At 41.2% G+C, this 25,786-nt stretch overlaps 1 protein-coding gene across 1 annotated transcript in view; it reads right to left on the bottom strand.

Moving 5' to 3' along the window:
- Positions 1-4,086: 4,086 nt before the first annotated feature.
- Positions 4,087-25,786, bottom strand: part of MYPN (myopalladin) — a 51,803-nt gene continuing 30,103 nt past the window's right edge. Inside the window, exons 12-20 of the mRNA XM_033066290.2 lie at positions 24,468-24,612; positions 14,568-14,789; positions 14,079-14,228; positions 11,827-11,906; positions 11,220-11,346; positions 9,566-9,773; positions 8,650-8,815; positions 6,232-6,365; positions 4,087-4,281 (exon numbers count right to left, since the gene is read on the bottom strand). Coding sequence (XP_032922181.1) covers positions 4,112-4,281; positions 6,232-6,365; positions 8,650-8,815; positions 9,566-9,773; positions 11,220-11,346; positions 11,827-11,906; positions 14,079-14,228; positions 14,568-14,789; positions 24,468-24,612 — 1,402 coding nt within the window. The 3' untranslated portion in view covers positions 4,087-4,111. The remainder of the gene's footprint in view (positions 4,282-6,231; positions 6,366-8,649; positions 8,816-9,565; positions 9,774-11,219; positions 11,347-11,826; positions 11,907-14,078; positions 14,229-14,567; positions 14,790-24,467; positions 24,613-25,786) is intronic.

The following is a 25,786-nucleotide window of genomic DNA, read 5'->3' on the forward strand; positions in this document are numbered from 1 at the left end:
TATCAGTTAATCACTTTTCCATTATTAACAGTATAAATATTTCATTAGGTTTCGTAAAGACATTTTTCAGAAACCAGTGCTTTTAAACCTGGTAGCAGTAAGAGCACAGTCCTTAAATGAATCTGTATTCCAGATTTATTGGCTGAAGTGCCTGCAATTACTGTAAACAATTGGGACTGGCAGTCGTTTACATATTGAGATAAAAACTGCAGACTTGGGTCTTCCTTTTTGCAGTGTGTGCTCTCCTCTACTCGTGTTAGGAGATGTAAGGCATTCAGAAGGGTTGCTCCACCTCCCATGTGGGAGCAAGGAGCTCAGTCCAGTGGTTTTAAGGCAAGAGGTCCAATGATATCAGTGCAGACCTACATGTAATGCTGCTGCAGACTGGGCTTGCATCAATCTGGACCAAAAGTTTAAAGCAGAAATAATACTTTGTGAAATCTAGAATTGCAACACAGAAGATGTCATTTCTGCTCTAGTTTGCAATGTACTGTGCCTCTGGTTGTATACAAAGCCAGGACTAGGAGGAAATGGGAAACTAGATAAACCTACAAGAGTGGATCAGTAAACACTTGAGAGGTTACAAACCTGAGTGTTTCTGTATCACACATCCAGCATTATGCTCCACACTGTGGTGGTTCCGTGGACTTTTGGAAGTTAATGACTAACAGTGACTTTGGTGGAGTCTAACGTGTTTTGTTGCTGCAGTAGCCTGCCCTGAATAAGAGAATGTTAGTGTGAAGTGGAACTGGTTATTCAGTAAAGAGCAGCCAGGTTGTTCAGGAGGGAGCAGAGTGGCTTTAGCATATCCTCATACGGTGTGGCAACACTGGACTGTCCTACTGTCCTTCTCTTCCACAGGCCTTTTTCTCTTGTCTTTTCCACCACTTAACCACACAAACATAATTCTGGTGTTGTTTTCTTGCAAGTTCTTCACAGTGATGGGCACATCAATAGCACTTGTTAGACAGCATTGACATCCATTCACACAGGCTGCCTTTGCAGGCTCGCTTCATGGGCTCGGTACAGCAGAGGAGAAATGTCCTGTAGCAGTTAAGGACCAAAATGTAACAACTGCACGCCATTGGGGATCAGAGTGTGAGTTTGTTTTGATCAGAGCTGCTGGAAAGAATTGAAATTCTGCATTTTGTAGGGAAATGTGAAGGGTTTTGAAGGTTTCCAGCAATCTTTTTGCTAGGAGATATTGTTCAGGAGAGAATATTATAATTCAGCTAACACTTTTTTGGTGATCTACGTTCTGACTCTCACTGAGATTTCTGGGACCCTTCTTGAATAACTAATCCTTCTTACACATCTTTGGGAAAAGTCTTTCAGCTTCTTGTCCTCCCAGTTCCAAAGAACTGAATGTAGGTTTTAAGAAACTGTACCATTTAATTGTCAGCATGTCAGCTCGGGTTATAATGATGTGGGTTTGGAGACCCTCCACTGTTATTGCAGAGAAAAAGTGAGATGTGGTTTGCATGTTGGAACTCTGCACTTTTAATTTGCATTGAGTTTTTGGGTGCAATGTCTGATGATGTAAAATGTGAAAACCACTGCTGCTGTCAGTAAGAGTGATCAGTATGATTCCAGCATTGATAACCAGCCACCTGCTGGTGCTGAGTACTAGCATTCCTTTCTTCTACATGTGTGAAGAACTCTTGTAGCTGGACTTGCCTAATAGGTTACATTCCAGCAAAGAGGAAAAGTTTGTGCTTGTTTGAATTCTTAGTTTCTACTCAGCTGACAGGTAACTTAATCCAGGTAGGATATTTAGACAGGCAGTAAAAAGTAAAATAATTTAGGAAGCACAGAGTGATTTAGGTCTGAAGGAAGCTCAGGGGGTCATCTGGTCCAACCCCTCCCTCTTAGCCAGGGGACTTCCAAGCTGGCAATCTCTTGGGCTTAAGGATAATGCCTTAAGGCCACTCTACAGCCTGGAATACTTGAGATCAAAACCTACTCTCTGGTTTGTGAAATAATGGGAAAACCAGGGCTGTAGGTGTGAGTTTGGTATTTTGCGTTTTAATTTCCTACCTTTCCATTTCCCAACAGCACTGAAATAAGCAAGCAAAATTCAGTCACTTTTCTTGGATTTTTTCCAAGAGTAGTAACTAATATGGGAAACTTAAAATTTTGGATGTAGGTTTGGAGTCCTTAAACCCTCCTAAAAAGCAGGTGAAGGTAACAGGGGCAGTAGCTGCTCTATCCTAGAAGATCAGACCCACAGTATGTCTTAAGTTGTGCTCCTCATTACTGAAGTCACTTAACTCAATGCCTCACTTTTAATAGCCATGAGTTTTATTTTGTTTGCCAGGGAAGAGGTACAACGTGGGCAATATCTGCTTTCCCATGGAAATACCTGCTTTCCCATGGAAATACCTGCACCTTCTTTCAACTGTTAGGATAAGACTGTGTTTTAGCTTTCTGGTCTGTCCAGTCTGGGTTGAGCTGACTGAGATTTCTAAAAAAAGTATGAGAGTTAGAATGATGGTTTTGTTTTATGGTGTTCACTCAGATGGGAAGTAAAATGACACAAGAAATTCAATTCTTCTAAATCCTGAGGGAATCAACAGTTAGGAACAATAGAAACTGCATTTGTGGGAAGCTCAGTGAAAGGTATTCTCTTTCTCAGTCTCTGGCTATATCCAATATTCTTTTGCTCTTAACATAACTCTTTATTGTTTTCTTTGTATATGAAATTTTTCAAAGTTAAATTTTTTAAATTTGAACAAACCCCGAACATAGTCTAAAATGAAAGCATCTCTTAATTTTTTCTTTTTTCGTCTCTGTGACTTTGATATGACTCTGTTGCATTCTGCAACCATGTTGAAAGCAGTAAGTAAGAAGTGTTTGAAACCAATGTCCAGAGGAGAGGGTTATCAGTAATTTAAAGATACAGGAAAACATCTTAAACCTTCACAGGTTCTAACAGCTGGGGGCATTAGTGTAACTGTATAGATGCCAAATATACTTAAATCAATCATTAAGTGTTTTCACTAAACACTTTCTTTTGAGCTTCCATTAATTTGCCTCATTTATTACTACAGTTGGGGGGTTTTAGCTTTTTGCAGATAAATGTTGCTTAACTTCTTAACTTTTGTATATTAACAGAATTTTCTGTCTTATTAGACACCATACTTGTGATTGTTTCCTAAATGGTGGTGAAAATTTAGCAGGTGACAATTCCTTTCCACTTAGCTATAAAACGAGCTAGATGGTAGGTGCACATTGAAAATTAGGAAGAAGAGACTGATATTTAAAAGCCATGAAGTGAAAAGTTTGGTATCTTCTGTGTTAAAGTCAGAGCATCACTAACATGGTAAAGAAAAGAGTAGAAAGCACATCTGGAAAATAGTTTCAGCTATGGGCTCAAGAGAACATGCTTCAGACAAGAGGAATTTCTATTTCCTATGTGCCTTATGCATGTGCCCTGTACCTTATTTTATGAACCCTTACACCAAGAGTACACAGTTCATGGAGTACACACACACACAGATATAAATATTTAAGGTATATAGCTGTACCTACATGAAATGCTATATTTATCTAGTCTGGAGTTCAAAAATTCTAGAATAGGCTGGCATAACAATCATATATAAAAATGAGTTACATCTTTTCCATTTAACTTGTGCTTTGTGATCATTTGGCATGTTTTTAAGATTACATTCAAAGTCTTGTTGTTTACCCTCATTCAGGATTGGTGTTACTGTAATGTCAGTGTTTTCACTGGCAGTATTCCAGCTAATCATCCTCAATCCTTACCATGACAGCTACAGTGCAGTAGCTCTAATTCAAGAAGTAAAAGTGGTATTGGCTTTTAGGTGCTGAAAACTATGTTTACTATGTAATTCTTAGCAAACTACACAGTACTGAATTTATTGCACAACACTCCATACCACAATTATCTTGCATTAAAACCATATGCAAAAGTCTTGTAGGATATATTACTTGCAGCATTTGCAGCAGCAGAGCACTTCATTACAAACAAGTTGCTTGTAAACCTTGAGCATCGTGAGTTGTACCTCCTTTTTTAAAAATTATTATTATTATTTAGTTTTTCACAGTTCTAAGTATCTCCGCAGGTGCAACTGGAACGAGTGTTTGTTTTTCAAAGTTCTTCACTCTCCACCAACTTTTGGGTTGGGGATGAAAACAGCATAGGGCTCTCAGGAGCTGGAAAGGCAGGGAAGATGTCGAGTCCTTGGCTGCTGAGGTTCGTGTAGCGGCTGCCACCCGGGCGGAGCTTGAGCGCTTGTGGAATTTGACGGTGCCACTGAGCTGGAGCAACAGAAACACAATGGGCTGTATCAGCCTCTGGTTCAGGTCACAGAGAAACAATGGGAGTCAGTACACACACCTGGAGAGTTGCTTCCAGCATCCCTGAACACAGCACAGCACTGGTCTGTCTGGGTTAGGTCTGCTCTTTCAGATTTATCATTGGCATTGTTTGTGTGTTCAGTGATTCTGTTGAAGTCTACAGATAAAATTTCATCCCTGTTCAATTCAATGGCAATGTTTGCACGGATTTCACAAAGTCCAAAATGTAATGATTGACTCTTTGGAGCCTTCTCCAAAGCCCTTGCAATCCAATCTAAAAACATACATAGCATGAACAGAGATGAACAAAGTGGCCAGGGCTCTGATTCTGTACTCCTTCATCCTCTGGATGGCTTTTCTTCAGGAAGTGATTATAATTTTTATTGCCATGTAGTAGTTACGGCTACTAACGCGTTTTCTAGACTTTGTAAAAAATACTTAAAGAAATGTAATCCAAAGACATGTATTCAGCAATTTAAAAGTAGCATTCTACATGTTCCCATATGAACAAATTCTGCTGCAATTTTGTAAAATTATTTTATTACATAATACCTAGTAGTTGTTATCCCTAAAACACTTCAAACAAGAAAAAATTACATTATCTTTGCCAGTGTTTATCCATATGGGTCTGCACCCAAATTACATAGACTTATCTGTCAGCAGTTAAAATAAAGAGATGTGAAAATGAAAGTGAATATCAGACTCCAATGCTCTGAGGTAATTTGGTGTAGGAGACACCAATCTACATGTTGAGCATTGACAGGAAATGTCTTTCCATGCTGAATTTTGACCCTGTTGGAAATATATTTTTTCTTGCAGTGCCCAAATTGTTTCTACTTGAAATCCTTTTTTTTTTTTTTTTTTTTTTTGCAGGTAGAATTACAAATATCAGACCACATCTCTAATCTCTCGAGCCCACCCATTCAAAATAGCACAAAGAAAAATGACTTCTGTCACTCCCTTTGGGGTGTGAGTTGCATGTCTTAGAAAATGTTGTTGGAATAGGAAAGCATTTCTTGATTTTTGTATTTTTCCTGTTTGTGCCTTGAATCCTTCATTGGAAAATTTATGTCTTCTGACATTTAGATACCTAAGGAATTTTTAAATTTAATCCCACCTTTCTTAAATCAGCCTCCCCCTAGCCCTCTTTTGAGCCTTCTGTTTTTATTGCCTGTATCACCACAAGGTGGCAGGAGGCTGACAGAGATGCACTGGTAACTTACTTCTGGTAATTAGATGGGGTTTAAAAAACAAAATAGAAATATGAATTTGAAAACGTGGGCTCTTTGTTCTTTTCTTTTAAGGGTCTGGTCCTAATCCAACCAGTTTGTGGAATATATATATATTTATATATAAAATCCATTTTGTAGAATATGCTTTCTGTTTTATTTTGCTGCTTAAGTGATCAAGATACTCTCCTTTTTCTTTTCCATCTTGGAGAGGTAACAGTTAAAAATTATGTGCTGTAGTTGTTGGAGTGGGCTGGGGCCTTCTGAGTCCCAGACTATTGGATGTAGAGCAGCCCCCATCAGTTAGGCTTGGTTTGCACCGCCCTGCTCTGCAGGAGAAGGAGTCTGCTTCCTTGTGTGCAGTTTATTGCTCTGTCAGGTCAGGGCTGTAGCAGAGACAAGTCAGAGGCTATGGAGTTAAGGTTCAACTTGAAACATGTATGTTACATGTGCAGGGATTCTGGGAGGTGGAAAATGGGAGTGGAGAATATTGTGCAAAACTCCTGCTTTGACTTTTTGTCCTTCTCCTCCTTTATGCCAAGCAGCAGAGCTGGTTTGACTTTTCAGCTGTATCATTATATATCTTCTGGGGCCTTATTAAGCTGTGACACTGATTTCTAATCCATGCCAAACCAGACTAAGAACTAGTCATGGGTTGTTTCCTTTCCCAGCCAGTACCTACCGTATATGTCAAGTCGAGCAGTGCAGGAGACGATGCCAGCTTCGTTCTTTGCAGACAAGGTGTACCAGCCAGCATCTGCCTTCTTGGCAGGCTGGATCAGGAGGCAGACATACCCTGTTGTATCTTGATGCATGCTGGAAAAGAAGTGTTTGGGAATCAGTATTTCCTCAAGAGCACATCAGCTTTCAGATTTTAAAATATGTATATTAAATATGGAACAGATATGTTGTCATCTCTATTCACAGAGGTAGCAGTCTGTAGTCAATAGATTTGCTCTCAGTATGGCCTCAAACAATGATCAGGAAATCTCAGATGTGTTCTGGCTCCTCTCAGTTGTGCGCAGCCATGGTGTGACTGTGGGAGCTGAACTGTTACTCTGTATATGTTAATATTAGCATTATTTGTTGAATACTTACGAGCTAAACCTGTGCAAAGCAGCTGCACAATCAGAGTGCATTTTTTCCTAGTTCAGAAGCTGGAACAGGAACATAACAAAATGGCGAGAGCACTTGTACAAAACTGTGGTATTTTTCATGACAGCAACCAGAGCCAGTCAGAAAGTTTTTTGGGGTAACCTTTTCCATGAGAAAATGACCAAGAGGGAAAATCAGAAAGATTTGTTTAGCCAACACTGAAAGAAACCTGCTTCCATTGTTCCCTCCACTTCCTTTGTTCTTCAGTGATCTCAGACTTTGTGGCTCCAATTTCCAGGAAAAACTTTTCAGTAGGGTATAACAGAACTGAGACTCCTCTCTCTAGGCTGGGACTGGTCCTTCTTATCAACCCAAGTGTTTCTCTCATTATAAAGGAAGAGGTGTGAGATGAACACTTGAAGTTCCAGGATGTTCTGAAATTTGAGATTTTGTTTCCATATGAACTGGAATGAAACTACAGACTTACAGGACAAGAGGACATTTTGTGCTTCCAACAGCTCTAATAAAAAAGGGAACATTCACTCTTTGCTCCCTGCTCTCCATGATTTGCCTTGTGCTGGGGTGTAGGAGCTGGGTGCGTTCCTTGTGATACAAAAACCTCTCTGGGCTTCGGGCAGGAGGGCAGAGGCAGGATAGGAACAAACAGGGGGGTTGCTGCCTGTAGGTCTGTGCAGAGCCACTGGAAGCCTTTGGGCTTCCTACTCTCAGCTGAAATAGGCAGAGCTGTCACAACCCTAGAGCTTACTCACTGGCACTGTGAGGTGTGGGAGGTTTCCCTTAGCCATTCCTCTGCTGAGCTGAAGCAAAAATTTCTTTTCTAACCTTTTGTGAAACATCTGGAAATGTGGCATTTTAGGACAGTTGTTAATTTTCCAGTTACTAGAGTGTGTGCATGTGTATAACCACCCTCCCTATGAAATGGGAACATCCATATGGTATAATCCATGAATTTGCTAATGGCAGACTCAATCCCTTCCTCCAGGTTATCTATAAAGATATTAAAGAGGACTGGGCTCAGCCCATATAGACTACAGGCTGTAGAAGGTCAGGGTTTGGTGGGGTTTTTGTAGAGGGACAGGGTGACCACTGGAAGAGTTTTCTAAGGATGCTTTCTTTCCCTTGTGATTGGTGTCCATCCCCAACAGGTGCTGCTGCAGAGCCATCTTTCTCTACTGACAGCCTGCAGGTAGGTGTGTGAAGGGCTGCTGCTTCCTGAAGCTGATCTCAAAGATCCAGGGACTGCATCAAGTTGTTAGTTGGAACCAAGTGAAATAAAATACTTAAAATCAGATATATGCAAAAGTAGAAATATTTTTTAAAAACCCAGCTATTTATTATTAATTACAGCCAGGCACATTATTTAATCAGCTTTTCTTTTGCAAAAATTAAAAAATTATGATGCATTTGACTCCAAGAGCTGAATCTGAACGTTGTTGTGTTTTGTAAGCATGAATCAAAGTCTTTGCTTTTGTTTGTGACTAACTTTGTTAAGTTTCTCTGTCTGACATGATGAACTCTATTATCCCATGCTCTGGGACACTGAAACTGTTCTGAGTTTGAATTCACACTTAGCTATTTTTTCCCAGTTTAGTTTTAACTTAGAGAGTAAGGTGCTGAAATGCATTAAAATACCATGGCAGAGTATGTTTGATAGAGATCCATTCATTAAAATACCATTGCAGAGTATGTTTGATAGAGATCTATTCATTAAAATACCATGGCAGAGTATGCTTGATAGGAGATTCATGCACTCTGCCAGGCCTGTGGCCTGCAGCCTCTGTCCCCACTCTCTGAGGCAGTTGTGCCTTTGTTCTGAACCAAGGAAACAGCCACTGTTCACCCCGCAGGGAAGCAAGATTTATACAGTTTTATGTGGGTGAAAGGAGTTGTTATAAAGCACCACCTGTACTTATCACAGAGCTTTTCATGGAAGCAGTTGGTCCAGCTACAAGAAATTTCAGGCATGGTTGTTATGGTACAGTACCTCATCCTCTCTCTGTTTGATGGGATGGTCTCATTGTCTTTCTTCCAGTAAAATACAGGAGGTGGCATTCCCACAACTCTGCACTCTAATCTGACAGGGTAGCCTTCTGGAACACCACAGTTCTGAAGCTTCTCCAGAAACATGGGAGCTCTTTTTACTTCCTTTGCTGGAAAAAGAATTATTCAACAACAGATATTTTATTAATTGTTTCTCTTTGAATAGTATGGGAGAACACGATAAAAATTGTTCTTGTGATACCAAAATAGGTTGTGAAATTTTAGTGGGATGTTGGAAGGGAAGTGAAATGCAATGACATAGCCTCTGTAAAGGAACATAAAGTAAATAATAGGCAGAACAGAAGTTAATAAAACAATAAATGCATGTCTAATGAGTCTACTACCATTGCAGGAAATTGATGCCAAATCTATAAATTTCAATCTCTCACATCTTTTAAAGCTTTATTAAAGAGCACTATTCAGATTAAATTATTCTATTTAAAACATTTTTAAACCAATAAAATTTGAGCTGAAATCTGGGATACCTCTATATATATATATGATGGATTCAAATCCTAAGCATTTTCTGGGGAGAAAGTTAAGAATGTCATTTTGCCCAGACAAGAGAGGGAGGGTGATAATTATTCAGGGCAGAATTCTTATGGCAGTCTCTTAGTAACAGGAGTCCACTCATCTGAGTGCCAGGTGCATTTCCCTCCATCAGTTGAGGAGAAAAAAAAAATTGTGTGTATATATATATATAATTACATACATAATTACATATCTTTATCTTCAGCTGTAGGTTCTCCTTCTCTCAGTACATTAATTTGTACTTGTCTGTAGGGAAGGTGTGTGAGGAAGGTTGAAGAAATGCATACAGATAACTTCATCATTGAGATTAGTTTTTCAGTGCTTCTTACCTACAACAGTGAGCTCCAGACTGAAGGAATTTTGTCCTGTTTTGTTGGTGGCAAGGCAGGTATAAGTCCCAGCATCACTTTGGGAGAGAGGGTCAATGAGCAGAGAGTGCACTCCAGTCTCTCTGACCAGCATCTTGTGTCTGGCATCTGGGAGCACAGGTTTGCCATTCAGGAGCCACGTCAGGTCTGGAGTTGGTAACCCACTCACCTAAGGGACAGGGAAACAGCTCGAGACAACATCCAGCTGGCAGAGAGAGGTTAGGAAATTCAGAGCTAGGCCTTTCTACAAGTGCCAGCTGAATCAGGCCAAAATCTAGACCAGAAGGATTTTTTTTTAACTATTTCTCTACTGACTACTTCCAAAAGAGAAAACCAGCAAGCAACCAAGCTAAAAGATAAAAACGTACATGAAATATCTAAATTTTTCTTAGTCAGTAATAAAGAAATTTAGTTTGAAATATGAAATTAGAATATGAGATTCACAAAAGATTCTTAATAATCTGCTAGTTTTCCCTGGTTTTGTGCTGAATATAAATCAAATTCCTCAATATAAAATGCTAGAATTTAACAGAGATGAAAAAAGTTCTATACACGTTACTTTGTATTTTGTAAAATTTGATGAAGAATTACATAGTACTTCACAGCTCTTAAACTTGCATGCTTTAGAACACTACAAATTAAGTATTTTTTGAAAGATTAGACTGTTGTAGAATCAAAAACCTTTTCAATAGGGAGCAGTACTTACTTGTGTCTAAAATACTGCTTTCCAAACAACATTTTACAAAGCAAAGCAAGAGGGAAGTGGCACTTGCCTGAGTGAGGAGTGCTCTCTCCCAGGTCTGTGCAATCCCAGACATGCTTTGAGGCTTCCCAAGCCCTGCCAGGGCAGCAGAGCTAGGAATAACCAAATTCTTTGGCATGCTCCTCGTAAACTTTACGTCGTAAATTAAGTAGCAATGAGTCTTGCTCATCTTCAGGGCATTACCTTGTGCCTCAGAGCTCCTGCCCTCTTCAGGGTGGAGGTCAGTGTCAGTACTGCCAGGGACACAGAGGGGCTATACCAAAATATATTGGAGCAGATGATTCTCCTTAAGGTGTTCACTCTAACCTCTGACTACTCTTTCATGCCAGGATTTCAATCAGTAGATGGGGACGTTTCTGCCTCTGGGCATGCTGGAGAAGCATAAAATGAACTGGGCTCAGTTCCCTCTTTTGAGGGAGTATTAATCTTCAGTAGTTCAGCCCGATACAGTGGGAACAGTTGTTTGAACACAAAGCAACGTGCTGCATCCTCTCTTTCTCATGGCTTTGTGCTACTCTGGATAAATGTTCAAGAATCTGATAACAGAGCAGAACTTCTGGAGTTCATACTGGTAAAGGACACAGTGAACATGTTTAGTAATTTGAACAACTTTGTAAGTGAGCCTTCTCTTTCTGGGTTGTGTTTTCTGTGTTCTTCATCCTATAGAATATTTGTTCAAAAGAAATCCCTGGAAATCAGCTCAATGTCAATGGCATTAAGAAATTGTTTTAGAAATGAAGCATTAAAACATGAATGGAATATGTTCATGCATGCAAGAAAGAACATGAAAACACACAGCATTACATGTACAGAGGAGGGAAAGTGAAAGTGAGCAGAGGAAGCAATTCATACCTTGCAATCCAGCCTGCAGAGTCTCCCTTCATGTGCCACCATGTCACCTGGAGCCTGTAGGAAGTATGGCCTGAAGAAGCGTTCTTGAACTGCCTCTTTGTCTCCTTCTGGCACCCGGGGTCGTGTTCTGCAACATAAAAATCACATGTGTGTGTTTGGAAGTCAACTGTTTTCCCCTAATGCTTAAAAAAACCCAAAGAAATTGAGGAAAAAGATGGAGAGATAGCTTGAGTTGCATAGAAGGGCAGAAAGAAAGGGACTGATTGTAATTTAATTCTTGCATATTTTCCATTTAAAAAGATTATCAAGTTAACTGTACCATGTAGTATCCTTAGATTCCCAAGCTGACCTTTGCTTCTTTTGGGGCTGAATTTCATTTTGCTAATCCATCCCTTGCCTTTAGCTCCACTACAACAAATAAATGAAATCGTGCTTAAACTTCCCTGTATTTGAGGATGACCCTCAAAAACATAGAAGTGACCTGTTGGGAGGGAACTGCTGCTGTTATTTCCATTTTATGATTGAGAACTGAAGTTCAATGCAGTAGTTATTTTGGATGCCTTCAGTAAAAAGCATAAAGAAGATCTGCAGGACTTTTTTCTTTCACCTGTGAGGCTGAGTTGTTGATATTCGTCCCCGAAAAGGGACACTCTGAACCATCAGGTGTCCTGAACAACTGATCCTCCCCTGCAATTCACAATGGAAACAGAATTAATAGTTGATTAATGGCTTATTTAATTTTAAAGTATAAATATTGAACACTTACAGTGCATTAGGATTTATTTTTATAAAGCTGCTGAACTATAGTGAGAATACCATTTCCCCAAAGCAAATGGTGTTAGGCTGCAGTTGAGGCAGGGCTTTCTCAAGCTCTTCCAGACTGTGGAAATGCATTTAGCAGTGGTGCCTGTCCCTGCTTATTTATTCATGCCACAGGTACTGTCTGCTACTACCTTTGTACTGGCCTACTAAAATGCAGCCATACAGACACTGAAAAGAAAAATAATCTTAAAAAAAGGAAACATTTCAAGTGGAAAAAGTTGCCTGATGAATGTACTTCTGAATAAACAGCTCAGCTAGCACATGGGGTCAAGCATGATGTAAGGGAGTGAGACTTTTCAGATTCACATCTTTGCATCCTGGATAAACAACATAATTGTGTTTAGTAACAGTTCCAAATTTGATGTAACTGTTTGTTTGTTCCTGCCCTATTCTTTCTGCCTGAAACATCATGTCTGTCTTATCAGCACATCTCAAAAGGTACCTGTCAGCAACTGAGAGTGGGATGGAGATGGGACAGGAGTTAGTAACATGAAAAAATGTCCTTAGTGTCCTTAGTGCTTTTGACTGTCTGTGTAATAGGGGAGTACGGTAATTTCACGACTATAAGGCGCACCCTTTTGACTAAAATTTTTCCCCAAACCCGGAAGTGTGCCTTATAGTCCGGTGTACCTTATATGATCTACAAAGTTGCGACATTTGGCACCCTGGAAGTGAGAACCGCGAGGAGGGGGTGGCACCGCGGGAGCGCCGAGTAGCAATGGGGGGGCAGCCACAGGCAGCCCCAGGCACAGGGAGCAGCGCGGGCAGGAAGGCAGGGGGCGGCCCCGGGCGGCCCCAGGCACCAGGAGCAGCACGGGCAGGGAGGCGTTACTACTTCGTTACTTTGTTGTGCGCGGTGGCCTGAGCCGAGGGGCCACAGCCAATAGGGGCCAGCGGTACTGTGGCCAGCGGGGCGCAGTGCTGGGGGCAGCGGGGCCACAGCCAATAGGGGCTGGCAGGGCTGCAGCCAATAGGGGCCAGCGGGGTCGCAGTGCCGTGGCCAGCGGGGCCACACCTGATAGGGGAGGCGGGGCCGCGGTGCACTGAGCCAAACGAGGGATGGGCGGCAGGGTGGCTGGGCTGCCGAGCGAGGGACGGGAGGCAGGGCAGTGGCACCGCCGAGCGAGGGATGGGCGGCAGGGCGGGCGCACCGCCAAGCCGAGTGAGGGGCGGGCAGCAGGGCTGCTCCGCAGAGCCGCGAGGGGGAACAGCATGGTGCCACAACGGAGCCGCGAGGCGGAACGGCACAGCAGGAGCGCCGATCCGAGCGAGGGACAGGCGGCATGGCGGTGGTGCCGCCGAGCTGAGCGAGGGACAGGCAACAGGGCAGCTGCACCGTAGAGCTGAGTGAGCGACAGGCGGCATGGCAGGAGCGCCCAGCCGAGCGAGAGACGGGCGGCATGGTGGCGGCACCGAGCCCAGTGAGGGACGGGTGGCATGGCAGGAGCACCGAGCCAAGCGAGGGAATGGCACAGCGCCTCCGCAGAGTTGCGAGGTGGAACAGCACCGCGGCAGCACGGAGCCACAAGGGGGAGGTGGCCCCGCGGCTGCGCTGAGCCGCACCAGCCGGCACTGGGGGCAGGCGGGAGTGCCAGGGCCCACTGCACAGGGAGGGCGCCTGGGGCTGCCTTTGAAAGCCTACGCCGATCTGTGAAAAATGTTTCTAAATTGAGCTCCTGCCAGTAAACTCCACGATCACGGGTTTCCGTTACTAATTTGTTACTTTGTTGCGCGCGGCATGGATCTTTGCGGCAAAAGAAAAGGTGCGCCTTATAGTCCGGTGCGCCTTATCTGATCTACAAAGTTGCGAAATGTGCCGGCTCCCATGGGGTGCGCCTTATAGTCCGGTGCGCCTTATGGTCCTGAAATTACTGTAGTTTCATCAGCCATGGTTTGCTCTCCTATGCTCTGAAGGACCTGATTTGTGATACAGTCACCACTTGATGTTGAAGCATGTGGCCTAATTTGCGTTCCTATTAATGTACATTAGAAAAAGATGAAACAAGCATTTTTGTAAAAGGAAATAAAACTCCTTACTTGTGGGTTTGCAGCCATAATCGTATAGTTGCCATCATCATCATTAGTAGCAGCTTCAATATGTAAAGAGCATGTTCCATCTTCTTCTCTGTTCATCTTGAAGTGTGTGTTTTTCTTTGAAATCTGCTTGCCATCCTTGAACCAGTAGACCTGTAGTGATCAGACACACCCCCATGACTTAACAGTGACTAGAAAAACAACACGAGTGATAACTAATGAAATTTTAGAATATTATAAACTTAGCAGATCAGTTATAAAGTGAGACAAAATGATTCCAGGTTGAACTCAGGAAGCTGAATATCATAGCTGGACCTGTCAGGTTCTCTTTTCTTGGCTCTAGGCATGTTACTGGTTAGGTATTGTTATTTTAGAAAGGTGAGGGAAGTGATTCACTTGGGAGCTCTCTCCACAGAGCCATGAGCTTAGGAGGGATGTACAGAAACTAGTGGGGAGTTGGGTTTTGTTCCTTCACCAGTGAGAATGGCATACCTTGGGAACAGGTATTCCAACTATTTTGCAGGTGAATGTGATAGGGGATCCTTCCATGACCCGAAAATGCTTGAGTCTCTTATCAAAGATGGGAGCTATGTATTTGCCTGTAGGGATTTCCTCGTGTTGGACTTCATCGTCTGATTCATCCACCGGTGTCCGCTCAAGGCGAAATTCGATTTCATTCATCAGCCTCTGCTCAAAGCTTGAAATCCTGTATTCCTGCAGGGTGAGAGAGCAAAACCACTCATGTCCTGGCTATTTGCAACCATTGGCACTTCTAGACTAATTTACAACAAGCAAAAATAAAAAAACCTAAATAAACCTAGAATGTCCTGAAACAGTCTGAATTTGGTTTGCAGTGTAATGACACTGAGGTTTTTCACAGTCAGCCAAAGAAATCAGACATGTAACTCCTCTAAATCCATGTAAAAAATGATTATACTCTTGCACACTGTTGATCAAAAGAAATCATTAAAATGTACCAAATTTTCGAGGATTTTGTGTTCAAATATTAGTCGCCTGCTAATTGTAGAAATGAATGTTGTATATTTTAGTTTGTAATTAAATAAAGAAAACTATACCTACTAAAAGAGAAAATTAGGAAGAAAGGGAATTTTTTTCAGTAATTAACTTCAGGTTAAACTTGGACAGATTTCTAGCTGCTGTAGCTGAGAATGCAAAATATATTACATTGAAATTCTTAGAAGATTAAACAGATCATGCAATAAACCCAGCATATTCCTACATAAATGAACATTTCCAGATCGTTCAATGTGAATATGAACTTTCTCCTGATCCCCTGAATTCAATTAGAAACCTCTCATCACTTAGCTGTTTTCCATGAGGAAATCTCCTGTCTAAACCAGGAGGCATTTGACCAAATGTCTCTTGCTGTGACTTGTGAAGCCTCAGACCAAGAGCCAGCTTCAGTTTGTGCTTCCAAAGCAGTGTTTGTCCTGGGCATGGTGGAGCACTACAGCTACACCTGGATGGACTTGTCAGGTAGCACACTGCTCACTGTGAACACCTGCAAGAGCTCCTTGCTTTTGAGTCATTACAAATTGCCTTTCTGGGGAGGAAATCTTGTATTACCTGTAGAATAAAAGTCAGTTTGCTCAGACCTGGATTTGTGCTGGTTTTAAGCCCAGTTTGTATTCCTGCTTCTATTGAAAATGGAATTTTAGAAACCAACAAGTAGTAAATAAGGGTGTAACCAATCATTAGATATAATCAATTTGCTGAAAAAACAAGGTTCAGAAAATGCATCTTGTCTGAAATCCTATAGGAAGTTAATTGAAGAACCAGCAGATATACCAAAATGCTGGCATATAGTATATATGAGAATAAGTGAGAATACCCTTCTGTATGCAGAGTATAATCTTGAGGGTTTTTGCTTGTTTGGTAGGTTTTCTTTTAGGATTAGCAAGAACAGAAGGGAGTTGTTAATACGGCTTTCTGAAGAACTGTTTTTATAACAGAAGCCATAAGCCTATTTCTGAATGTAATACATCCCTGTTCATTTAGTCATTCCATCCTACTGCTGATCATGCTCCAACAGTTTCCAGATAACAGTGAGAAAAGATGGAGAAGCAGCAAAAAATTTTAGCTGACAAACTCTTCTGCTTTCTTCAGGAGACCAAGGAGACAGAAGTGGCCAAAAGTTTAGACATTACAGCAGAGTTTTGGGGAAAACAGGGATTTGTAAGACTTGGGGGTGAGAGGAGGAAAATATGGCAACCACAAAGCAGAAAAAGTTGGAAATTGCTATGGTGGAATGAACACCCTGGTAGTCTCTGATTTTGGAACTGTAGTGGTCGATGAGTGTTTCCATGTCAAATGTCTGTGTTGGGGAGGGCGCTTGAAGGTTAGCAATGGTAGGAGCAGGTAGGAAAGGAATTTGGTGTTGGAAGTTGCTCCTCCTTGCACTGGTCCCTTTGATGCTGCAGAGCTGTACATTCCTCTCCAAGATCCCTTCCTTCCCTTTACCACCTCCCCCCACTGTGGCAGGGCCACTGTGCTCTCTGACACTGTGCTGGGAGCCCAGCTGTGCTAAGCAGAACTCTGAACTGGCCGCTCTTTGCCAGGGTGAGCCGTGCCAGGGGCTGGGAGCCAGGCATGCCGTGGTACCAGCCACCTCCTCAGGGGGCTGGGGAGCACCAAACAGCCCGCTAGAGTTTCATCTCCTTCAGCTTCTCTCATGCTACAGCTCTCAGCAAATTGCTTTATGGATCAAATTCTCATCTCGTTAAAGGCAGTGTAAAACTGGAGTTGCTCTGATTTCTCCCCTGCCAAATGGAGCCATGTAGGTGGCAAGAGCTGGTTCCTGTGTTCCAAGGGAAGGTTAAGCAATCAGTGTTTTACCCTTGGTACTGAGAACAGCCTGTGCCTTCTAGGAAGGCAGGACCATGTAAAAATCAGGGAATGCTGTAGCAGAGGGAATTAATGGGGCTGGAAGGGCATTGCCATTACATTTTCAAGGCATTTGGAAGGTGTTGACTGCAGAACAAAATGCTGAAATGCTGCAGAACACAGTTAAATTTTGAAATATTGAAGGCTGATGGCACAGTCCAGTGTTGTTTATGGACAGCTGAATTTAGTCAGCAGTTTTTCACATGATTTTTTTTTCCTGGACTCGTTGCTGTCCAAAAGAAGTCATGGTATATGATAAGAAATTAATAGCGTAGGGTTGCTGTAGCAATGATGGCCTACAGATGAAATCAAATAATGCTGATAGAGACAATTAACATCTTTTTTTTCCTCTACTCCAGAAGTGCAGATCTGTCTTAAGTGATCTAACCAAGTAACATAAATAAAACTTAGAGCAATTATTTTCAATTTGTACATAACCAAATTAACCTTGTGTCTTTTTTAGATCCTAAACAGTTTTCTGTGAATGCAGTGTATCATTTTTTTCCTGGCTGATGTGCTGAGGATATTAACTTCTTACAAACTACTTCATAAAGAAATATGGGCACTTCTTCCTTTTCAAATGTCTGCTTGCAGCAGAAAATATAATCAAGGAAGGAATGTGTTTCATAGGACCCTTTGAAGTTAATAATGGACAGGTTTTCTCCCACGTTTCTTTGCATGTGACCCTGTATGTGTGTGCGTGCACAGACAGAGGTGCAAAAGTAGCACTGTGAAAACAAAAGCATTTTGCTGCACCATCAGCACCAGGTTACCATTACTGGCAGCTGCTTCCCTGCCCATGGAAGCCCCAAGTGTCCTTGTACAAATGTAAGTCTCTGGCAGGGAACCGTGCATACTGACTGCAGGAATTTGCTCTTTTGAAGGAGTTATATTCAAAAATACATTTTAGATTAGCAAACATTGAAGCCAGGGTTCCCACAGCCCCTGCTTCCTGTGTGTTGCCCTCATACTTCGGTCTTTGCTTTTCTAAACCTGTTCTGTGTGCATATATATGCTTGTATAAATTTACAACCAAACCAACAAGACCAAGTTAACTTTGCTGTGAAAATCTGAATGCCAGCATTCAGAGGCTGAAGGTGCTACACCAAACTTCTTATAAAGAAATATCTGAAATAAGTCAGAAAACCCTTCTGTATGCAGAGTATAATCTTGGAGGTTTTCGCTTGTTTGGTAGGTTTTCTTTCAGGATTAGCAAGAACAGAAAGGAGTTGTTAATATGGCTTACTGAAGAACTATAAGCCTATTTCTGAATGTGATTACAAAAGCAGTGTGGGGCAAAGTGTTGTTGTTGTGGTTCAGACAAATGTTTCGTAAAGTGTCACACAAAGAACAAGCCCATGTAGCCATGGGGTACCGTGTTAAAACTAGGCTGCAGTTCAGCATTCTGAGGAGACTGAGGGAAAGAGTACAAAGGTTCAAGTCCTGGTTTGGAGTCCAGAATGTAGCATTGCAGCTCCTTTTTTGGCAGCTTTCCTAGAACATTAAACTTTTACAGGCACTAATTGACACACTTTTTCAATACTGTAGCTGGATATTAAAATTATTTATCTACCAGCTAAAGATTCAAGCTCCTGTTCAGTGGTGTAACAAAGTATAATGTACATAATGCATCTATAATTGTATATTCATCTGTATAGACTGAGAAGATTGCAGCTTTGGAAACCTGGCTATTTCTCCTACATCTAATGCTCATTTTGTCACAGTATATTTTGAAGGGTGAAAACTTAAAACTGGCCAAAGCAGAGCCAGGAAATGTGCTAAATATGTATCTGGAGTGGTTTTTGTTCTGGTGGAACTCTGCAGCAGACAGAGAAGTGAAATGCAGCTTTCCTCCTGCTTGCCTTTGCTCTGCCTTTGCAATATTGTTGTAGGCTGCTGGTGGGTGGCTGTACTTTGTCCTGCACAAAAAACAAAATCTCCTCTCAATGCCAGTCTTGCCAAAGGTACAGATTCACATAATTTTGTCTCTCTGATGGATGTTTGGCCCCATCACCATCATTTTTAACAATCTGAGAGCACAGCACCCTTCAGGACAGGGCTGTTACCTGCATTTTACCTGAATTTGAGGCCTAAAGAAGCTGAAGGTAACACAAAAAATCTGTGACAGAGCAGAGAGCTGCACCATGGTCTCCTAGATCCTGTCAAGGAATTTAACTCCTGGGCCTTTCTGCTACCTGTGAACATTTTTGGCAGGAGAGGGGAATTGCATAGAGTGTAGTAATTCCTGCTAGATTCTAAGCACCTTTTGTGTAGGAATAGCAGTTCTGAAATTCTGTATCTGTTGTACTTCAAATTTATCTTTAGCAGGATTCAGTTATCTTTAGCAGGATTCAGATCTTAGGGAATATACATACTAACAGTAGAAGCTTGTAGAATCAAAATAATCTGATGTTAGCATAGTAACTCATGGAAATTACCACAAATAGAAAGTAGGGTAGCTCTGCTGGAATGTTGACTCTCACATTCTATATAAAAACAATTCTGTTGCCAGCACTAGAAAAATTTCCCAATTTAATCCCAGTTTTGTAACTTTTACTAGACTGCCTTTTTGGCAGAATTATTCTAAATCCATTTAACAGTTTATCTAAGAAAATGGCATATATTGCATCTCAGCATCTGTTTCCAAGCTGTAACACTCCTTAACTTCACAGCCTAATCTGGGCTACTCTGACTGAAATCTCTAATCTGATTAGTTTGGAGTCTCTCTCCTGTCCCTGTTCCCCTCTCAGTAGATCCAACGTACAGCCTTTTCTCCATTTGTCCATGTCCTATGAAGAGCTACCACTGGGGCAATTTATTTCCTGCAGATGAATTGTATGGGTTATCTTACATAGCATGAAGCATGAATCTCATGCTTACCCAAACACAAACCCATGAAGAGCCTAGCAAGTCATTGTCTATCTAGACAATATTCAAAATACAGTTTGGAGTGATTCAGCAAGAAGAAAATGGGAGAAATGGAGTTGCCATCTCCAATTCCCACAGACTTAGCAGCTGGAGTGAGTGTGTGCAAGCCTGAAGAGCTCAGCTTCCCTCTCTGATATGATGAACTGTGCAGTTCAGGATCCCTACCATGAAAACCTGGCTCTACTTTCTTTTTCGTTATATCTAGGTCTTGAGAAGACAGCCACAAGTTCATTGCCACAATTACAGGGAGGTTATACATGCTAGTATCAATTTGTCTTGGTCAGATCCTCAAATAATTTTTCATTTCTAGTACAGAGCAGACAAGCTTCCGTGAAGAGTCTTTGTAGTCAAATTCCCATCCTTAGTCTGAAGTTGCCTGCATTTGCTGACCTTTGTGAGAGGATCTGAAGCTTGATTTTGAGCCAGATTTTTGGAGTGACTGAATGAAGTGTAATTTTTGTGGCCTGGGAACAGAGTTCTGGGTGATCTCTGGGCCTTTCTGAGACTGAGGGCTCACTGTAGCAACTGCAAGGAGATGATTCTGTAGAATCAGTGTTGAGGTGTTACCGGTGTCAGGGCCATGTGATGGGTTGGGATCTGCACATGGCTTTGGCTTTTAGTGATCTAAAAGCTTTTGGACATACCATGCATCTCTTCTGCTCTGAAATTTCTTACCAAGTATTCTCTAGCAAAGGTAAAGAATACTCATGTGAGGGCTGTGCATAATTCTCTAAACAGCTGTAGGTTTTTTTATTTGTCCTAAAAATAAGGCTGCTATCTGAGTCTTACATAAGTCACAACCAATCAGCATTGCCACATGATATTCATCGTAGTGAGTGACAGATATGTGGGCATGGTTTGTAGTTCTTGTAACCAAAATGTATAAACCAGGCCCCAATATTTAACTCTGCTTTCTTTTATTATTGCACAGGTAATTAATTTAGTTTTATTACCGTACAGGATTTGAGGTTTAATTACCTCAATTTTTCTATTTTATATTGCTCTGTAACAAAATGTTGAGGAGATAATAGAATTAATTTCTAAGTTTTGCCTGTAAAGCAGAATTTCCTCTGTTATCAGAGGAAAAATTTATAAATTTATTTATATTGGTGAAACCTGTGAATGCTTTCAAATATCAGGGGAAAAGAATTAGTTTCCATTACACTTCTTCTATTTTTCCATTTGCCAAAGTCTCCCCAAAGTCTCCTTCTTTCCTTTTCTCCCCACACATCTTTTTGTTTCCTCATGACTCATTCTAACTGAACATTACTGAGATATTTTACTTGTAGGGCAGATGAAATGCCCAGTGGACTGGGCTGAGGATTTTGGGAAGTGGAGGTAATGCTGGCTGTGCTCTCCTTCCCTCAAGTGATGCAGTTACCTGACCCTCACTGGGGTTAGGAGACTTGGGTGCTTGGTCTCACAGCATTTCAATCTCAGTCTCCAAGAGAAAGCTCCAAGATTGTGCCAATAAAACATTCTGGGGGTGGAGAGGAGTGGATGGGGATCTTCTTTGTCCTTCCTGTCCTCTTTCACTTGGCAGAAATACTGAAACATCCCCTACAGCAAGGACAAGAATGCAGGTGTTCTTTGTCCTCGTTTCTGGGCACTAGAGTGATTCTGTTTTTATTTCTCTATTCCTTTTCTCCATCACAACCTGGAAGAAAAAATTCTGACAGCTTCCCCAGAGGACCATAATCGTTGAGCTGGAATGCTCTTTGAAATGTCCTGCTAATTGAGGGCCTGTTCTTGGTGCCGGAAAGTCTTAAGTTTTATCCTTGGAGCTGGAGAAGGTGGTTTTCTACCACCTAGCTAGCTTTGTAGCTCTTCTAGCTCAGGTCACCTATTACACAAGCTGTTCTGAAAGCTGGAATTTCCACATTTTTCTCCTGCTGTTAGCGAATGCATAATTATTTGAGAAGCTTGGGACAGCACCAACACAGCTTGTACCCACTGGCAAGGAGTGAAGCCTGTCCTTATGGGAGTTGAGAGTTATAGATTTGATTGTCCTCAAGCCAAGGAAGACACTGAGTCAAGTCTACTCTGTCCTGGGATTTGTCCTAACTTCTTCCTGAGATTGCATAAAGCCCTTGGTGTGCCTTTTGTTTGAAAGAACTGAGCAAACCTGGCTGAAGATGTTTGGGTGTAACTGAATCACTTTCTTTTTCCAGCACTCCTAATTGTGATGAAATTTTGCCTGGCACTAGAGCTTGCCACCATCTGCAGGAATGATGGGTATGATTTTTGCTGGTAAAAATGACAGCTTGTTATTGCATGTACTTGATCAAAGTTGCAGTTAGAGTCTTGGCAAAGTCATATTTGTATTTCTGTCAGCACCTCCTGGTCATCATAGCTGCAGAAGCCCAGAGACTAATCTCTTCTGTTTCATGCAGCATCAGCAAAATTCCCAACTATGTTCTGATCCTGGATTTCTTTATTGTTGGTGATGAATGATGTACTGGATGAAACAGAAGGAGTACATCTGGATTATCAGATATCATGCTGAGAGCATAATGCTGACACTTAAGAAAATCTCATCTTGTGAGCTAAGCATTTTCATATGGAAGTCAATTTTAGGTAATAGAGCACCAGAATGCAAATTCCTCTTGTTCATTACTGCCCTTTATGTAGTAATACAAGACAATACCAGGACTTTAAAGCACAGGTTTGTCATCTGCAGCGTTTGTTCTGGATGATCCCTGCATGTTCTGCAGGTACTGGAAATGAGAATGAGCTCTGCTATTGAAATTTGGAGTCCCAGTACAATGCTCTAAATAAAAATACACCAAAGGATAAATTCTATGAGAAGGAATTTTTAAAATAGCACATAGACAATACAAAGAAACCAACATTTGAGATTCTTACTGGATGCTGTACTCCATTATTCAGTGATCTCTCACGCACAGGAGACTTGCATTTGTATTTATGAGAGAGTAAGCCCTTCCCTACCATTATAGTAATTGATTTAATACAGATATTCTATGTGTGGAATGAAAATGTCTCTTTTTTAATTCTGTGTGAACTGTGAGAGGAAAAAACAGGACAAAATATATGGGTGTGAATCCAGCATTCCAGCATATTATTCTCCTGATGTTGATTGTTCTATATAGTGTAAAGCAATAGGAATTTTGGAAAATACTCTTCATCCTGTCATCTGTTGAAATAGTCACTGCCTTCATTGAGGAGAAGACTCAGGCTTGAATATGCTGGAGTAGGCTTTTCTCAGATGAGAAGAGTAAAATCAGAAGGGATTAAAGTTGGAACCTTTATTGATTTTGGTGCATTGCCATTGGCATTCTAATTACTGTAACAATTAGAGAAGGGCCAGCTTTGAAATTTTTCAGTGTTTGAGGAATTTGAGAATCAAGATTTGGGTTTGGTCTCATACAGAATAGCAAGTAAGTGTAAAAATAACTTTTACTGTCAGCAGATAACTTTGACACTAGTAGTGATCATTGTTTCTAAAGGGGTCATCATGCAGTTAACTCCAAAGACTGACTGGTATTTCACAGTAGCTCTCTAAATAATTTGTCTTGCTAGCAGAGCGAGTACAAATTGTAACACTTGTGATTCATCTGCAAAACGTTCTGCTTGCCAGTTGTTTTACTCAAAGTGCTTTGGCAGTGTGGTCTGCCAGAAAGAAAGGTCAGCAGCAAAATTAAAAATCCCCAGGGATTACACTGCAGTTGTCCACAGAGGGGACTTTGCTCCAGAGCCTTGGTGGTGTTTTGCTTCTCCCTGCAAGTTCCATGTCAGAAGGGCTGATGGATGTTGGGAAAAGATGAGGGCAAACCCTGATTTGCTGATTTGTGTTAAATCTGAGCTGGTGGGACAGCTTTGGAGGGCTCCATGGCCAAGGTGAGAGAAGAATAAACACCTGCAGGCAGAGCAGCTATCTAACAGTCCTTAGCATATCCTACTGTTTTTTGGGGGTGCTTGAATCTGGTTTACAATCATTTCAACCTCTAAACACTGCCTCACTTTTTATTTCTTCTTTAGTTTCATAGACAGTGCGCAGATCCAGTGCATGTATTGATCTCAGTTAAGAGTGAACTGATATTTTGTTCCTTGTAAGAAGCTTTTTTGTTTTTCTAAATTCTTATAATAAAGGTCTCCAAGAAGTCCTTGTCAATTCATATAAGTTTGGAAATTTGGAAAAATGGGTTTAATGCTAAAAAGTTGAAAGGAAAACCAAAAACCTTATCCTAAACTGTTTTGTTACTTTACTCTTTGTTTTAAAAGATAGAGTGTATGTGTGCAATGAACTGAGCAACTTGTAAAGCAAAAAAGTAAAAGGCAGAAGCTTCCATGAAAATAGTTTTACATTCATACCAGCCTTTGAGATGAACAGAAATGAAAAATGCTGCCCAATCACAAAGTAAATTTTCTACAGCTGCATCCCTCACACTCTGTTTAAAGCTCCAGTTTGCTATTCCAAACCAGTACTCTCATGAAAGTAGTGTAGCACCTCACCCACACAAACGCCTTTTTTTCCACATCATCATCATATATTTCTTGTTCATGAGTGAAATTCATTTTAATAACACTCAATTTTCTTACCTGCTGACTTTGTGGATTAGCATCCTCTCTGAAATGCAGTTTTCTTTCCAGGTCCTTTACTAGTGCAACTTTGTTTTCTCGAATAGAATCTTCTGTTGCTAATGGTAGAGGTTTCAGGTTTTTCTTTGTTAATCCCTGGGTTGGGCTATTAAAAAAAAATTCTGATACCAACATGCAGCAACCAGTATACATATATTTTGTGACTTGTATGATAGAATATGTTGTGGTGGAACCTGTTACTTATTTACATAGAAGCCAAAGCACAATACAGGATATGATTTGGTTTTGGTACTATCTCAATGGGGCATCCCATTCCCATGCAGTAGAACTTAAAAACACACATCTTAAAGAAAATAAGGGTTCTAATGCTAGAATAAGCATGAGTTTCATTTATATTTATCCTACAAAAATGATGTCACAGGAAATGCTAAAGAAATTAATGTAGGTGTTCCCTTAGGTGTACAATGTGTACATTTGACTGGTATCAGACAATAATTTACAAGTTAATGTAATTTCTCATTGATCTTTATCTCAACTCTTCATTGATCACTTACTCTTTCCATGATTTTACTTCTTTAATGTCTCTCACCCTTTTATGACACCTAACATTGAGAGTTATTTTTTGGTTTTATTTTATGGAAAATAGCTCAATTCTTAAATGAGACTGTCAGGAGAGTGGGAGTGAGAGAGTGAGAGTGCAGTGCTGGAGCACAGTAGCAGGACACTACCAGGGAATGTGCAATATTCTGGTAGTTTACTAGAACAGGTGTTGGGATCTTAATAACAGGTTCTAGGTAAAGGCATAACTGGTGATTGCTTTGCAAGGTATCATCCCTGTGTTGTTCTGCAGACACTGAGCTCTCACTCTTTTGCAGCCAGAATTAGTTCACTGATAATGGCAAAAAGAGTACAGGTATTTACAGATTGTCACAGATACTGTTCAGGTTCCTTCCTGACCTTTGGTGCCCTCCTAAGACTCTCTTTTGCTGAGATTCAAGATTTGAATCTCAGCAAAAGGAGCACTAGCTATGGGGGAATTCAGCTCTGGGCTGGGATCCAAGAAAGCTGAAATGAAGAAAACATATTTAACTAATTGTCTGCCTGGCAAACATATTGTGATGACTTGTGTGGCCATGCCTGTGCAGCAGTGAGAAAAGGAAAGCACACTGTGGAGGTTAAGTGTCACTAATGCAAAGAGAACAGCCCTTGAGTACTTGTGCCCCAGCTCTGACAGGGTGGAAGGGGACTGGTGACAGCTGCAGCTGATTTTTGCTTGCTCCTGCAGTGTTGTGGAAGCAGACCAAAGGCTTGAGCTGGCT

The sequence above is a fragment of the Catharus ustulatus genome, chromosome 8, assembly GCF_009819885.2.
Source record: "Catharus ustulatus isolate bCatUst1 chromosome 8, bCatUst1.pri.v2, whole genome shotgun sequence".
Classification (NCBI taxonomy): domain Eukaryota; kingdom Metazoa; phylum Chordata; class Aves; order Passeriformes; family Turdidae; genus Catharus; species Catharus ustulatus.